The 15,728-nt window shown below is 31.0% G+C and overlaps 2 protein-coding genes across 2 annotated transcripts; both read right to left on the reverse strand.

Moving 5' to 3' along the window:
• Positions 1-2,789: 2,789 nt before the first annotated feature.
• LOC120203022 (malate synthase, glyoxysomal-like) lies at positions 2,790-6,621 on the reverse strand. Its single transcript, XM_039203386.1, has 4 exons — positions 6,217-6,621; positions 4,918-5,243; positions 3,532-3,862; positions 2,790-3,449 (listed from the first exon to the last, which is right to left on the reverse strand). The coding sequence occupies exons 1-4, from the start codon at positions 6,604-6,606 to the stop codon at positions 2,793-2,795; spliced, it is 1,704 nt and encodes a 567-aa protein (XP_039059317.1). The 5' UTR covers positions 6,607-6,621; the 3' UTR covers positions 2,790-2,792.
• A 6,360-nt stretch (positions 6,622-12,981) lies between these two features.
• On the reverse strand, positions 12,982-15,651 carry LOC120203012 (O-fucosyltransferase 37-like). The gene is made up of 5 exons (XM_039203380.1): positions 14,996-15,651; positions 14,751-14,919; positions 14,591-14,680; positions 14,211-14,494; positions 12,982-13,533 (listed from the first exon to the last, which is right to left on the reverse strand). Exons 1-5 carry the CDS (start codon positions 15,649-15,651, stop codon positions 13,041-13,043), a joined length of 1,692 nt encoding a protein of 563 aa, XP_039059311.1. The 3' UTR covers positions 12,982-13,040.
• Positions 15,652-15,728: the final 77 nt, after the last annotated feature.

The raw sequence follows: 15,728 nt of genomic DNA on the forward strand, positions 1-15,728 counted from the left end.
AAATTATGTAAAAAAAATTAGAGATGAGGAAGGATATCGTTGGATATAGGAACATATGTCGCCGGAGAGATTGAGAGATGAAGATGGAATGAGTTACAATTTAGGGATTTAGGTTATGAGTGTCTGCTGCTGCGTAGTTTATATACCCAAAACATTTGTGTTGCGAAAATAAAAGCTGTTGCGAAATTAAAATTCGTGTTGTGAAAACAAAATTCGTGTTGCGAATTAGAAAATTTTGTTGCAAAAAGGCAACTTATGTTGCGAAAAGGAAACTTGTGTTGCGAGAAAGAAATTCGTGTTGCGAATTTGGAAAATCGCGTTGCGAGAAAGAAATTCGCGTTGCGAATACAGAAACTGAGTTGCGAATTTGGAAACTGTGTTGCGAAATTAGAGTTCGCGTTGCGAATTTGTTGGTCATTTTCGCAAATAAAAAAAAAAGTTGGTTAAAATCGTATATTATAAGGCATTTAGGTCACTGAAGTTATTTTCTATTTTTTTTACAACTTGTGTCAATTTTATTGATCAATCTAACTTTTTCTTCTTTAATTTTGTTTAACTGCCGACGGTATCGATTTTGATGCTAGTTGCCGCCTGTCGGTTGTCTTTTTCTTTTTAGTTTTTTTTATTAAGAATGCTTATGTCTTTGTGACATATTCTTTGTCTTTATGTCGCATTTATCTGTTCCTTTGTGACACGTTTTTCTCTGTCTTTTGGCAGCTTACGGTTTTTTTATCGTTGTTTTCATTTATTTTTTTTCTCAAGTTTAGATTTAACATCATCATGACTGATCAAGATGAGGCTTATTTGTTATCATGCTGATCTTCTCTGCTTTGGACCTTTAGATTGATTTGGATACGCGTTTTACGTTCTTATATAGTTTTCTCACTTCGCTTAACTCTTATTTGCGATTTGTCAGTTGTCTTCAGTAGCTTCATCCATTTTTATGGTTCGTTTGCCGATACAGTCAAATTTGTTCGTATCTTTATTTTGTTCGAGCATTTGTTAGATTTTTTAATATTTTCCTTTTTTGTCCTTATGTAATCTAGGTAGCTAATTTTTGTGTCAATGGTTATAAAAAATGTCTTAATTTAATTTAGTTTATGTTTACGGTTATGCTTATAAATCTTCATTGTAATTTCGGATATTTTCTATTTTTAATGAAGCTAGTGATTTTCTATAAAAAAACATTTAAAATATTCATATTTTGTAATTTATAAATTTATAATTTTTATTAAAATATAATTATATAATTAATAAAAATTTTATGAGTTTAATTTTTTTTGGTTCTTGGACTCATTAAGCGACTCTAGTGGTTAGAGTTATCTTAGACATTTTCGGAGTCATGAGCGAAACTAAAATACAGACTTTTATAAAATGTTAGAATATTCTATTACTTTGAACAATTAGTTTAATATTAAATTAGTAAATCATATAAAATGATTAAATTAGGGGCTTAAACTATAGGAGTAAGAAGTATAGTTGAAAAAATTAGGGACATCAATTATAAAGGTAAAATGTGAGATTAAAAAATTTGGGGGCCTCAATTGTAAAGGTAAAATATGAGATTGAAAAAAAGTATAGCCTAAATTATATAAGTAAAAAATGGAATTGAAAAAACTAGGGGTCCAAATTATAAAGGTTAAAAGTGAGATTAAAAAAATTAGAGCCTTAATTATAAAGTTAGAAAGTGATATTAAAAAAATTATGAGCTCAATTATAAAAATACAAAGTGGGATTGAAAAACTTAGGGTCATCAATTATAAATGTAAAAAGTGAGATTAAAAAATTAAGGAGTTTAATTATAAAAATAAAAAATTTAATTACAAAAATTAGGGACATTAAATGTAAAAATAAAATTAAAAAAATTAAAAGACTTAATTATAAAAGATGGGGCCTGAGCGGTTGCTCAGGGTAAGAAAAATGTTACTTTTCTTAAATATCAAGTATCCGATCAACTGCGTTTGTCGAATGTGTTTCGTCAAAGACTAGGATTTTTTTTTTAAAAAATCATCTTATAATTATTCTAGACTTTAAAAATTATACACTTTACACTCACGATTACTAATATTTGATTAGACAATCACTTTAATCTCATTATTTTTTTAGCATTTTGACCAAAATGTTCCATTTCTGATAAAATACTCGTATTTTAAAGTATTTATCATTCGTTAACTAATGATTTTTATTTACGAATGTTATTTTAAAATAAAAATATCAAAACCATAATATTTTTAAATTAAACAAAAAATAAGATAACCATTTAATCAAATACATAAATATTTCTTATCATTTTATCCAAAAACTATTATATACTAAGAAAGGTAACGGAGGGTTGACAGAAATTATAAAAAAAAACAATGATATTTAAATAAGATTTCAATCTCAAATATTAGGAATAAATATAGAGAATATTATTATTACAATTAAATTTAATTTAAAATTGAAACAATATATCCGAGCATGAGATATTAATAATTAGTTGATCTCGTAAGATAATAAATTAGGTACATAATGTTTAATTTAGGTGTCTAAATTATAATTCATTTTTTATGTTTAATTTTTTTTATTAAAAATAGGTACATAAAATTTTATTTGTTACATTTTTTCGGTGTCTACCGTTTAAAAATCGTTAAATGACATATATCACGCCCGAAAAATTAAAAATAATTATTTTAATAAATATTGAGAGCTAATTTTGATATTATGTAATTATTATTTCATAAAGTTGTCGCCATAAACTAGTTTTTGATACAAAAACACACCACACCCCCAGTGGTTCCATTAGAACATTTTCAGAGCTTGGGCTGACCATTTGGATGATGAATGACAATGTGATTATACGCATCGAGTGTCAAAAAATCATCCAATGTCGAAGCCGTGCACTGTCGGATGAAAATCTTGCAGGCTTCTTTGTACATCCCCTTCTTGAACTTCTCTTTCCCCACCTCTCGTTCGATCCGGCCCATCTCTTCCTCGACCACTCTCCCGAAGAGCTCGCGGTTCACTCGAACCCCGAGTCCGTCGCCGTCCAATTCGACCCCGTATTTCAGCCACTGCCAGTTCTGAACCCTACTGATCTCGGCCGTCGCGGCGTCTTCCATGAGGTTGTAAAGAGGGACCGAGCCCGCACCGGTTAGCCAAGCCGCCAGGTATTGGATCCCGACGCGAGTATTCAGACGGAGGCCTTCCATCGTACGAACCCCTCGAGGCCTTTGCAATAAGTCGTCCTCCGTTACGCCGCTCGCGTCTTCTCGTTTGACGGTTTCGATCTGGTTAGGGGAATCACCCATGGTGTTGGTGAAGACTTCCATGCATGCTTGGATGAGCCCCGGATGAGCCGCCCATGTGCCATCATGCCCTGCCTTCACTTCTCTAAGCTTATCTTTTCTTACAAGATCAAAGGCTGCCTCATTAGCCGTCGGATCATCCCTGATCGGTATCTGAGCCGCCTGTTTAAGACAATTGGACCGTCATTAACACATACAACACGTACGATATGTACTGAAATGTTACAATTTATGTTGTATGTACCATTCCGCCCATAGCATGGACGCCGCGTCGATGGCATGTTCGGATGAGGAGGTCGGAGTAGCTCTTCATGAAGTGTTGGGCCATGCCGACTTGAACGCGATCAGGCAACAATCGGTCCGGGTGACCTTGGAAGGTCTTGACGTAGCTGAAAATGTAGTCCCATCGACCGCAGTTGAGGCCAACGGAGTGATCCCTAAGTTCGTAAAGGATTTCATCCATCTGGAAAACGGCAGGCAGAGTTTCGATCAAAACAGTTGCCCTTATGCTTCCTTTCTCTATGCCTGCCATCTTCTCTGCCCTCTCAAACACACTGTTCCATATCCTTGCTTCCCTGCCAAATTAAGGTAAAATTAATATAACAATAGAATCATACAAAAATTGCGATATCGAATCAAGAAAATCATTTCGGGTTTGAGTCGAGTATTAAACAAAGTTTAGGATAAGTTGTATTAAATTTTAAATTTAAACAATCTCGTATGGGGATGAACATTTGACCCGAATTCTATGGGTTTAAATCTGACTTATCTAATTATGTAGAATCAAATTTTTTCTGGAAAAAAAATTGGGTTTGGATTTTTTGTCAGGTTTAAGATGAAAAATACAAATATGACATTACCCAGATTATAAAATAATTATTTTATAAATATTTAAAAATAATTACAATAATATTTTTATATGTACATATATTTAAACAAATTCATATTTTATTATATATATATATAGGTTATAAAACTTTTATTTAAGTATGTAATAAATAAAAATAGACACTTAAGATTAATAAAAAAAATAAAAAAAAATTATCGAATAAAAAAAAAAGCAAGGAGTTATAACTCAAGGTCAAATTGAAGGAATGGTGAAAATATTGTGTTTTTATACATTTTGGTTCAGTAGTAATTTAGGTCTTATAAGTTTATGTATCAAAGAAAATTATATCTTAGGGTAAATTCCACAATTAATACCTAAATTATCAATTTTAATATGTTTTAATACTTGAACTAGCAATCTTTTCACAGTCATATCTGACATTTAATTTTCATTTTAATACTCTTCCGTTGAATATCTAACGCGTTTAGTACATAAACTATCAATTTCGATTCGTTTTAGTACTTAAACTTTTAATTTTTTTCAAAACCTAACGTTACATTTTGAATCGGCACTAAAATGAAACAAAAGTTAAAATTTTTAATCTCTTGCTACTAAAATGAAACAAAATTAAATTTTATGTAAGATTTAAAAAAAAAATAAAAATATAGATACTAAAACGGATCAAAACTAATAGTTTAAATACTAACTACTAATTTATCTTATATCTTATTAATTTAAAGAGTTAAATTTTAAGTTCAAATACTTTATAAATTTTACTGTCTTATAAAATTGAGAATTTACCTTGAGTTCTCCATTTTGGGAAGATAAAAGAAGGGCCCAAAGCCTTGACCTTGGGACTTACGGAAGGCGGCATGATTGTGGTAAAAATAAAGGCCGAAATCGACGAGACAACCGGTGGCGGGTTCGCCGTCGATGAGGATTTGGGCCTCCGGCAAGTGCCAACCCCGTGGGCGAACAAACAGCTTGGCGGTTTCGTCGTTGAGCTTGTAAACCCTGTTCCTCGCCTTGTCGGTGAACATTATCGTCCCATTCACTGCGTCCTTCAGGTTGACTTGGCCTCTCATCAGATTCTCCCAACTCGGCGACAGGGCATCCTCGAAATCAGCCTAAAACCAACCAACCAAATCATCATATGGTAAAATGAACAAAAAAATTATATCTTTTAATTAAGAATAAACTATAATTTTAATATTTAAACTATCAGTTTTAAACTGTTTTAATATTTAAATTTTAATTCTTTTTTCAAATCATATCTAAAATTTAATTTTTATTTTATTTTGATACCCTTTGAAATTTAACATTAAATTTAAAAAGTGAAAATTTAATTATTAAATGTGTGAAATTTTTAACTATTAAAATAAAATAAAAAAATTAAATTTTATGTATGATTTAAAAAAAAAACAAATATACTTGAATGAACAAAAACTGATAATTTAAATATTAAATATATATATTTTATCTTTTAATTAACTAAATAATTAATTTAACTCCTACTTTTTTAAGTATTTTAATTATAATATTTCCTTTTTAGAGTAAAAAGTTTTATCTATATAAAGTTATTGATTAATAAATTATAAAATAGAGATCTTTTCGTCATAAAATAAAATATTAAAAGTTAAAACATTTTGAAAATATAATAAGGATCAAATGTTTATCTAATCAAGTGTTTGAAGTCATTTTTCATTTAAAATAAAATATTTCAAAATAAAAATAAAACTAAAATGATCATATAATCAAATATTAAAGATATTTTTAAAAGGATAAATTACATATTTAATATCTTAATTATTTGTATAATTCTATTTTAATCATTCAATTATTTTTATTTTTTAAAATTATATCTAATATTTTAGTTTTATTTTAATAACAATTAGTAGAATTGTTGATGTGATATTTTTTATTTTTAATAATGATATAATATTATATTATGATGATATATCAATAGTTTTATTAATTTTTTAATGATTAGTGACTGGAATAAAATTAAAAATAAATTTAGATATAATTTAAAAAAATAATCGAATGACTAAATAATTGGTTTACCCTTTTTTAAATTATAAGGCAAGAAAAATCACTCACCATGAAGACTTTAGCTCCGGAATTAAGGGCGTTGATGATCATCTTCCTCTCGACCGGACCCGTGATTTCGACCTTCCGATCGGCCACGGAAGGCGGAACCGGCGCGCAAGTCCATTGGCCTTCTCTGATATACCTCGTGGCAGGGTCGAAACCAGGCAACGCTCCTTCATTGTATCGCCTCTTGGCCTCTCTGCGGCATTCCATCGCATACTTGATGTGGTTCCTGAATTCCCTCTGCAAATCAACCACGAATCGCAGAGCCTCCTTCGTTAGAACACCAGCGAATTCGACGTCGAATCGGCCCCGAATATCGACGCCTTCCGGCACGTCATAGCCGTTGGTCTTCATCGGAGCCGGAGCCGAGCAACCGTTGCTCTCTAGCCCAATCATCTTTGCTGCTAAACGTGGAAATTGAGTTGTTTCTTGGCTTTGTGAAAATGGAAATATATAGAGGTGAGAAGGGGCGGGGAGCGGTACAGTTTTTGAAAAAATGAAACAAATTATTGAATTAGTGTTAAGGGTTAATTTATGACTAATTTAATTAAATTTATTAAAATAAAGGGTAAACAACGTAAATGATTCCGACTATAAAATATTATTTTATTAAGTCTATTGACTATTAAAAGTCACAAAATGATTCTTTAACTATGGAGTGTTGCTTTATTGAGTCCCTCGACTATTAAAAGTTACAAAATGACAACCCGACTATTCATTATATTCCAAACTCGTCCTTTTTCGTTAAAAATAGACTATATTCTAAGCTGAACATTAACTTGTTGACCGTGATATGATAAAATTTGATCACAAAATCTCAAACGCCTATCACATCCCAGTCATCATGTTAACATCCAGCTTAAACAATCGCCAATTTTTTAATGAAAATGACTACTCTGGAACATCATGAATAGTCGAATGATCATTTTGTAACTTTTAATAAGTGAGGGACTTAACAAAGCAACACTCCATAGTCGAATGATCATTTTATAACTTCTAATATCATAGGGATTTACTAAAACAATATCTTATAGTCGGGGTCATCTTCATTCTTTACCCTAAATTCATTTTAAGAAGTCATTAATGTTATATATAAGTATTAATAGAGAATCAACCCATAATCAAAAAATTAATGTAAAATTTAGTTATCAGTGACCACGAAGGGTGTAAATGAGCTGAGTCGAGCTCGAGTATTGTTAAGCTCGACTATATTCGAAAACTCTGAAATAGAGTTCGACTTGAATACTCGTGAGCTTAAAATTTTCATGCTCGACTCAAACTCGAAATCCTGAACTGAAGCTCGTGAGCAGCTCGAAAATGCTCGAAGTGAAAAAAAAAAATCTTAAACTTAACTCGAATGAAGCCTCGAACTCGAACTTGAACCTTAAATACATAAAAATCTTACTGTATTTTTAAAAAAAATCAATACATAAATATTAATATTATTAATAATTTATTTTTTTAATAAAATCTTAATATATTATATTTTTGAGCTGCTCACGAGATTTTCGAGTCGAATATCAAGTAGCTCATTTCGGCTCGTTAAGAACTCGAGTCTATTCGATCCGAGTATTTATCAAGTCTATCTCAAGTAGCTCACGATTTGTCTCGTCTCATTTACAACCCTAGTGACCACCCTACTAATAATAACTTATTAAAATAATTTATGTAAATATATTTTTTACATAAATATTGTGAATATAAATAAATAATTTAATCAATCGATTAAATATATTTATTCTTATTAAAACTCGTTATTAAGTTTGGTTTCACAAGTGAAATGACATCTACTTAATTAGGTAAAATTCTAAAATATTTCAAAAATAAATAGTTTCTTTTCACACTGTGAACAAAATTTTTTCAGAATGATTTATGTAAAAATAATAATATTTAATTTTAAATATAATTACTAAAACTAGGTTTAACTTTTATTAAAATAATTATTTTAGATTTTGTTTTTTTAATATTTTAATTTATATTATTTTTCTAATATTTTAACATCTAATATTTTATTTTATGACAAAAAGATATCTTACTTTTCATTAATAGTCATTTGACACTTATTCTTATTTTTATAACATTTTAATCTTAACGTTTTGTTTTAATATAAAAGTACGCCTATTTTAGAGTATTAATCATTTATTAATTAACGTTTTCATTTATAAAATAATAGTTTTATCTTAAAATGAAATATTTTAAAAATAATAAAAACAATCAAGCGTGGATGGATACAGGGATGGGTATGGGTCGGGTTTCGACCAACCGATCTGATCCGAAAATTTTACATCCTTCACCCGACCCGACCTACTCGAAAAATATATACCCTCCTTCAAATCTGAACCCGATCCGACCTGACACGAAATAATAAATATTATTTTTATTCAATAAAAAAAGTGGTTTAATTGAAAAAATATTATTGTAATTATTACTAAATATATAAGGTAAAATTATATTTTTCCCGATTGGGTCGAGTCAGATATTTTTCACCATAAACTTCAATCCTACTCGACCCGAACATCACTTTTAAAAAACCCGATCCGACTCGAACTCAAAATTTTTTTTTAAAAAAAATCTATCCAATCAAATCGAGTCGAATCTAAATCTGTCAGATTCGGGCATCATGTCTATCCCTATACGGATATAAAGAGAGTTATCTTAATATCATGGAGTGAATTATTAGTTGATATAGTCGTGACAATATATAATATGATGTCTAAATATAAAATTATATAATTAGGAGATTGTAAGTGGATAGGCACAAAGAGAGTTATCGCTTTGGACTTAAACTAACCCACCCAATAACGCCAAATTCTGACTCGGTGTTTGAGGCGTGCCCGCCATTCATATATATATATATATATTCAATCATTCATATTTAATTTATTAATAATTAATTTATACGATTAAATAATATAAATGATAAAAAAATTTATTGAGATTTTATATTCGAATATTATATATGTAAGAGTGTATAAATATTTATTATCAATTATCATTTTTAATTCGTTTTACTACTTCAATTTTTTTTAAAAAAAGAAAATTTTAACGTTTAATTTTTATTTCATTTTTGAACATTTATTAAAAACTTAATTGGCGGATATATTTTCGATGGACAAACGACCAATCCTAACGATGGATTACAAAAAGACGACGAGTCGACCAACATAGTCCGATTTCAAACCCATCAAACGACATTATACAAAATTCCTAAAAATTCATTTATCGGACCGATATCTCCCAAATAGATTTTTTTGAAAATATACTCTCAAACTGTCCATATCTCTTATTTTAGGAAAATTAGAATTGCGTTCATGAGAATAATAAAAGAAAAGCCAAAGTGAAAAAGTTTAGACTTATCTGTCCATGGATACAACGACAGCGGAGTGTGACGGCAGCAGGAATTTCATTGATGGAGAAATGGGGGTGGTGATAAGGATGATGAACTCTGTTTTGAAAATCGGACCGGATCGATCGGTTCAATTGGTTTAATCGAAAACCGTTGTTTAGTCTGGTTCAATCTAAATCGGTTGAACAGTTATTAGTGAATCGGTCAGAACCGCTGAACCGTTCGAACCGGACCGGCTGAAAACCAAAAAAACCGAGAAAAACAGGGATTTTTGTTTTTTTTTAAAAATAATTAAACCAAAAAACGTCATTTGTTAAACGAGTCAAGTCGAACTCGAGTATTGCTGAGCTCGACTCGAACTTTAAAACTTTAAAAGTAAGCTCAACTCAACTCAAACTCACAAACTAAAAATTATCAAGTTCAACTCAAACTCGAAATATAATATTGAAACTTGAACTCAAAAAGGCTTGAACTCAAAAAAAAAATAGAAGCTCGATTGAAGCCTAAAATTCGAGCTTGATTGAAGTGAAAGAATAGTTATATAATTATAATTATATAATTTTGTTATGATTTTTTTAACCCAAATTTATTTTTTAAATATAGTTATATAATTATATTTATTATTTAATATGTTTTACCTTAAATATTATGTTGTAGTTAATTTGAATCATTTTTTTTCACTTGATTTTATGGTTTTTAACTTATATATGTTATGACTTGCTTTGAATATGACTTGTGATATAAAAAATTATTTTTTGTTAAATATTTTTGGTATTTTTATTTAATTTTTTAAATAATTATGACGTCGTCCGGTTCTTCTGATCGGTCGAACCGGTTTGACCAGTTGAACCAATGAATCGATAACATGACCGGTTCGCTAATCTGATTCTGAAAAATCATAATGATGAAGTGCGTCGTTTTTGGGCTGCGTGCCTTCGGGATGCGTAAGCTGTGGAGATATATGATGATAAGATCATATGATTCCTCAATTCAAGGAATTTTGTGCACTGCTTTTGTATCATTATCTACTTATCCATCGCTCTGAGAAATTCTATCTAAAATATTATTGATTTTATTATTTTTTAATAAAATTGGTAAAAAATATATTTAAAATATTATTATTTATATCTAAAATATTAATAATTTTTAACAAATCCGATAAAGTACCCAAAAATAATAAAATCAATACAAAAAATAATGAAATCGTTGAAGTTTTGTATCAATTCAGATCATTTTTGAATATATATTGTAAAATGATTTTAATTAATTTATTACTTTTAAAATTTTAGTGGAAAAAGAAAAAATTTACTCAAATATTAGTAATTATTTGTATAATTTTTTTTATATATATTCATTACGTTACATCAACAATCCATTAAAAGTTTAACTGCAGTTAACCATCAATGATCATAAATTAATTAAATAAATAAAAGTTACCAAATATTATGTTTTTCAAATTTAATAAAAAAATGTACAAAACTTTAACGAAAATGAACAATCGTGTAGTTTACGTTAAATTTTGTTAATAATGTTTTTAATTATTTTTATTGAATTACTGTGTGATTTTATAAAAAAAAGAAAATATTAAACTACTTTCTAACGTTAGATGCGTATAATATAATTTACCTTTTGCACTAAAGCCTTAAACCAATTATTAATCTATTTTCTAAGAGTTTAAAAATCATTTTGACCATTTCAAAAATTACAAAGTGGTCATTAAACTTCCAAAACGATTACAAAATGATCATTAAACTGTATCAAATTATTAAATAATGGTAATTTAATTGATTGAATCGTTACAAAATGATCCTTAAACCTATCAAATTTTATCACTATTTCATAATGCATAGTGACTATTTTGTAACAATTCAATAAGTTTTAATGACCATTTTATAACTTGTGAAACTCCAAAATGACCAAAAAGATATTTTCAGCGTAGTTTAGTGACCATTTGTGTACTTTACCAAAAAAGTATAATTCTAATGAGTTCATGTAGACACAATCATTTGCTAGACATGAAACTCAAATTCCAAGATGTCTTTTTGTCTCAAAGGGTGTATTCAGTTCGGTTCAATTTTTACTAAAAATTGAATCGAACAGTAATAAACAGTTTTTTAAAATTTAAACCGAATTGAATAATTAAAAAATCGAAATATGTGAAATATTTTTTTGATTCGGTTCGGTAATGCAGTTTTTTATAAACCGAAAGATTTAGGGTTTTTTTTGTATTTACTTTAATTGGGCATTTAGGCTTACACTTATGGGTAAGGGTAAGTAGGTAACCAACTGGACTGACCCAAATTGTTTATTCGGTTCAATATGGAACAAAACCGTTTTACTTGGTTCGTGTCGGTTTTTTTGTTTTCTCGGTTTCGTTGCTCAACCCTGGTCATCAGAGATTCAATGATCAAAATGCAACATGAAATTGTGTTACCTCTAAGCTTATCTCTAGGATGATTGATCATGTATACATCAAGAAACTCTTCATCAAATGAACAGTTCATGTAGAATTTTAAGGTGTTGTACATCTCACACACACCGACAAAGGAGGACCAATCATGTTAAATTGATCATACGAATGTTAAATTGATTCAATCAATTCTTTACGAGGTAAGCTCAGAATACACACTTCAAAATGAAAAGAAAAGCAGCTTGGGAAGTAAGGTACTTCACCGAGATGAGGCTTCCACTTTCTTCCCAGACAAATACCTAAACAACATTCGGAACTTCATTATATATACTGAAACTTGTCTTCCACTACAACTTGAAACAAAAGGTACCATGCCAAAACAAAACAATAAACAGATACCATTCTCCTATACATAGATATATATGTATGTATATGTGTGTATATATATATATATGTATGTATTTATATATCTTGAAAAGTAAATGGGGCCTCCTATATATATATATATCCATTCTCCTTATTGATGTCATAAAATTTTCGAGACAGAATCTCTAACGTCAGTGTTTTTCAGGACTAAAATGAAAGAAACAATAATAATAAGATTAAAAATTAAAAAGATGTACAAATTTTATTCAAAAAGGTAATTTTGATTTTTTTAAATAATCCAATAAGATTACAAGATAGTATATGTGTTTCACTTCAAATATAAATAAATTCACACATATATATGCAAATAAGTTACTCAAACTCGGATAATTTATGGAGAATAATATTTATGAAACTACTCCTTAAATTATCATCTTTAATTTTTTGATAATAAAAATAAGATAAATATTTATTAAAAAGTCAAATATGAAATATATATTAAATAATATAATATAAATTATAAAATATTATAATAATATATTTATAATATAGATTAAAAATTATAAAATATTCAATTTGGGATTAACTTAGAACTAACATCGTAATATAAGGGCGTATGATGAATTTTCCGAAAACAAAAAGCAAGAACCAAATGTTTTTTTCATACGTTGTTAAAATCGAAATGTATGTACAATTGGGTGTTTTGTTTCAGAAAATGGCAGCAGAACGGCGTCGACACATGCATTCCGGCACCGGAAAAGCGATCACATCGTTGTCTCTCTCCTTCTTCCTCGGCTCCGGCTTCATGGATTTACTATGCAGCGATCTTATGATCCTACTCAATTCTTCGTCGGGAATCGATGGATCTTCAAATAATGGAAGCAATGCTCTTTTGTTCGGCCATATGCTTTTCCTGTTTCCCACGTATGCCCGATGTCCCTGCAAGGCTCGCGCCATGTTTCCGCCGTGGGAAGGTATGAAGATGTCGCTGTTGAACGACACGAGGTAATCGATCGCCGATAGGGCCGACGAGCGATTCAGGAACGGCGAGAGTTCGCCGTCGCGGGCCAACGATTCCTTCCGCACCAAGTTTGGGAACTCAGCCGCTAGTGGCGCTAAAGCTTTGGTGCTGCCACCAAATGGCTCTCCGCCGGCGATGTAGAACCGAGCACTTTTTGGTGCCCCTAGAGCCTTTAAAAGCCTGCAACAAAACAACCATCACTCTTATTCACGTAAATGAATGATTTTCGATATTATTTTCGGTATAATATCAAAATTAGTACACAACATTTATTAAAATAGTTCTTTAGCCCCTATTATTTTTTGAGCATTTTAATCCAACGTTTCATTTTAAAATAAAAATCCCCTAATATTTAATCGAATATTCACTTTGGCTCTTTTTTTAAAAACATTTTGGCCCCCAGCATTTCATTTTTTTTTGGTAAAAAGACTCTTATTTTAAAGTGTAAATCAATTGTTGACAGTTTCCATTTATAAAAAGATCTTTTTGCTTCAAAATGAAACATTAGATGTCAAAATACTATAGGAAAAAAAAGAATAAGAGTCAATATGACTATTTTGATAAACATTAGAGACTAATTTTGACATTATGCCATTAATGTTTGATTGAATATTTACTTTGACCCTTTCTTTTTTTCTATAACATTTTTGCCCTCAACATTTCATTTTTGGTAAAAAGATCCTTATTTTGGAATGTTAACAGTTTGTTAACTTACAATTTCCATCTATAAAGAGATCTTTTTGCCCCAAAATAAAACATTAGAAGCGAAATTGCTATAGAAAAAACAATAAGGACTAAAATGACTATTTTAATAAATATTAATGACTAATTTTGATATTATTTCATTCTTGTCTAACCTTGCCATCTCCAATGCATTTAGAGGGCACAGTCCCGAGAGGCGTCGTTGAGCGTAGCTCATGTTGACTCTCCCGGTGAGGTACTGAGGCTGAGATTTCTGAATCCGGGTCACGATCTCGTCGAATTCAGGACCTAATCCGGTGAGGCATCCTGTCCGAACCCACACGTCTTTCTCGAGCCGGAGATGGAGGGCTACGTATGGACCTTCAATCCACATTCTTCTTGCCAGCTGATTTCCGAGCTGGAGAATTGGCTTGGCAAATCTCAGTGCATGGAAAGCTACCTGCATACGAGTCATTAAATCGAATATTCGGATCAGATATTTCAAGAAAAATGAAGAGTTCGAGTAATTCGTGTTCGTAAATCGAACTCGAAGTACCTTACACCTAAGCTTATGCAAATCAGATGGGAGATTCTTCGAGAGCTTAGAATCTAATCCTTTTAGCACAAGAACACCTTCTTGATTGAGCTGAAACAAAGATAATGTACCATAAGAATCTAATATTTTCGTGTTCGTTTCGTGTTCGTGTTCCGCTTACTTGTTTGAAGAATTTAGCACGGATCCAAAACGGGGAAACACCGTAAGGCATTTGTGTTACGATCGTCTGTTTAGCAATCAAATGAGACGATGGTAACGAAGACACAACTCGTACATCGGCTCTTAGTGTCTTCTTGAAGTGTCCCGCATCGAATATATCTGGGAATTCACTGAAATTTCCCAATGATCTCGTCAAATATGAACCCTAAATTGCATGAAAAAAAAGAAACGCTAGATCGCATTTACCTTTCGTCTTCCCATATCATGTTGACTTGCAAGATGGGCAAAACTAAAGCAGCTTCAAGGATTCGAGCAATAACAACGGCGTCGATGATTTGATTCCTTTGTTGATTCAATCCACCAGCGGCGACGACGACCAAGAATCTGTTTTTCTCGATCGAAATCTTGGCAGATCTTTTTCGGTACTCCATGGTTGAATCCAAGCAAGGACGGTAGCCATTTCCGTCCGGCTGTTTCCAGAACTCGGCTTCTTGTTCGGATAGATCACCGGGAACCAGATGAACCGGTAATGGCACCATCGAAGTCCCGCCGATTCTGGGTTGGACCTCGTCGTTGGAGTTTAACCCGGAGAGCAGGGATGCCAAGATGATCTGAGAGTGGGACGGCGGTAAAGAAAGGGGTGAAATCGGGGACATTGTTGGAGATACGATTGAGCATTGGATTGGATCTTGGGAAGCTGGGAAGAATCTGAACATGGAGATTCCCAGGAAAGTGACGGAAAAAACGAAAGAGAGGACGAAGATTGAGTGTGATGGGGATGTTTTCTTGGAGGAGGAGAGTGATGTTAATGGTGAAACTGGGAACAACTGAGTCAATGATCTTGGACTCGGGGTTAAGCTCATGAATGGGTTCTTGATGATCCTCCCTGATGATCTTGCCATTGATTCTGGGTAAGAAATGGAAACTGGATTGAGCTATCAGATAATGATTTTTTCCTACATTTTCTTGTAGAAGATAC

The sequence above is a fragment of the Hibiscus syriacus genome, unplaced genomic scaffold (genome assembly GCF_006381635.1).
Source record: "Hibiscus syriacus cultivar Baekdansim isolate YM2019G1 unplaced genomic scaffold, ASM638163v2 tig00009013_pilon, whole genome shotgun sequence".
NCBI classification, from domain to species: Eukaryota; Viridiplantae; Streptophyta; class Magnoliopsida; order Malvales; family Malvaceae; genus Hibiscus; species Hibiscus syriacus.

Coding starts and splice junctions, on each gene's coding strand:
- LOC120203012 (XM_039203380.1), bottom strand. CDS start 15,651: ATGGCAAGATCATCAGGGAGGATCATCAAGAACCCATTCATGAGCTTA. Junction 14,920..14,995: donor ATGATATGGGAAGACGAAAG/GTAAATGCGATC, acceptor GGGAAATTTCAG/TGAATTCCCAGATATATTCG. Junction 13,534..14,210: donor AATGCATTGGAGATGGCAAG/GTTAGACAAGAA, acceptor GTTTTGTTGCAG/GCTTTTAAAGGCTCTAGGGG.
- LOC120203022 (XM_039203386.1), bottom strand. CDS start 6,606: ATGATTGGGCTAGAGAGCAACGGTTGCTCGGCTCCGGCTCCGATGAAG. Junction 3,863..4,917: donor CCCAAAATGGAGAACTCAAG/GTAAATTCTCAA, acceptor TTAATTTGGCAG/GGAAGCAAGGATATGGAACA. Junction 3,450..3,531: donor TCCATGCTATGGGCGGAATG/GTACATACAACA, acceptor TGTCTTAAACAG/GCGGCTCAGATACCGATCAG.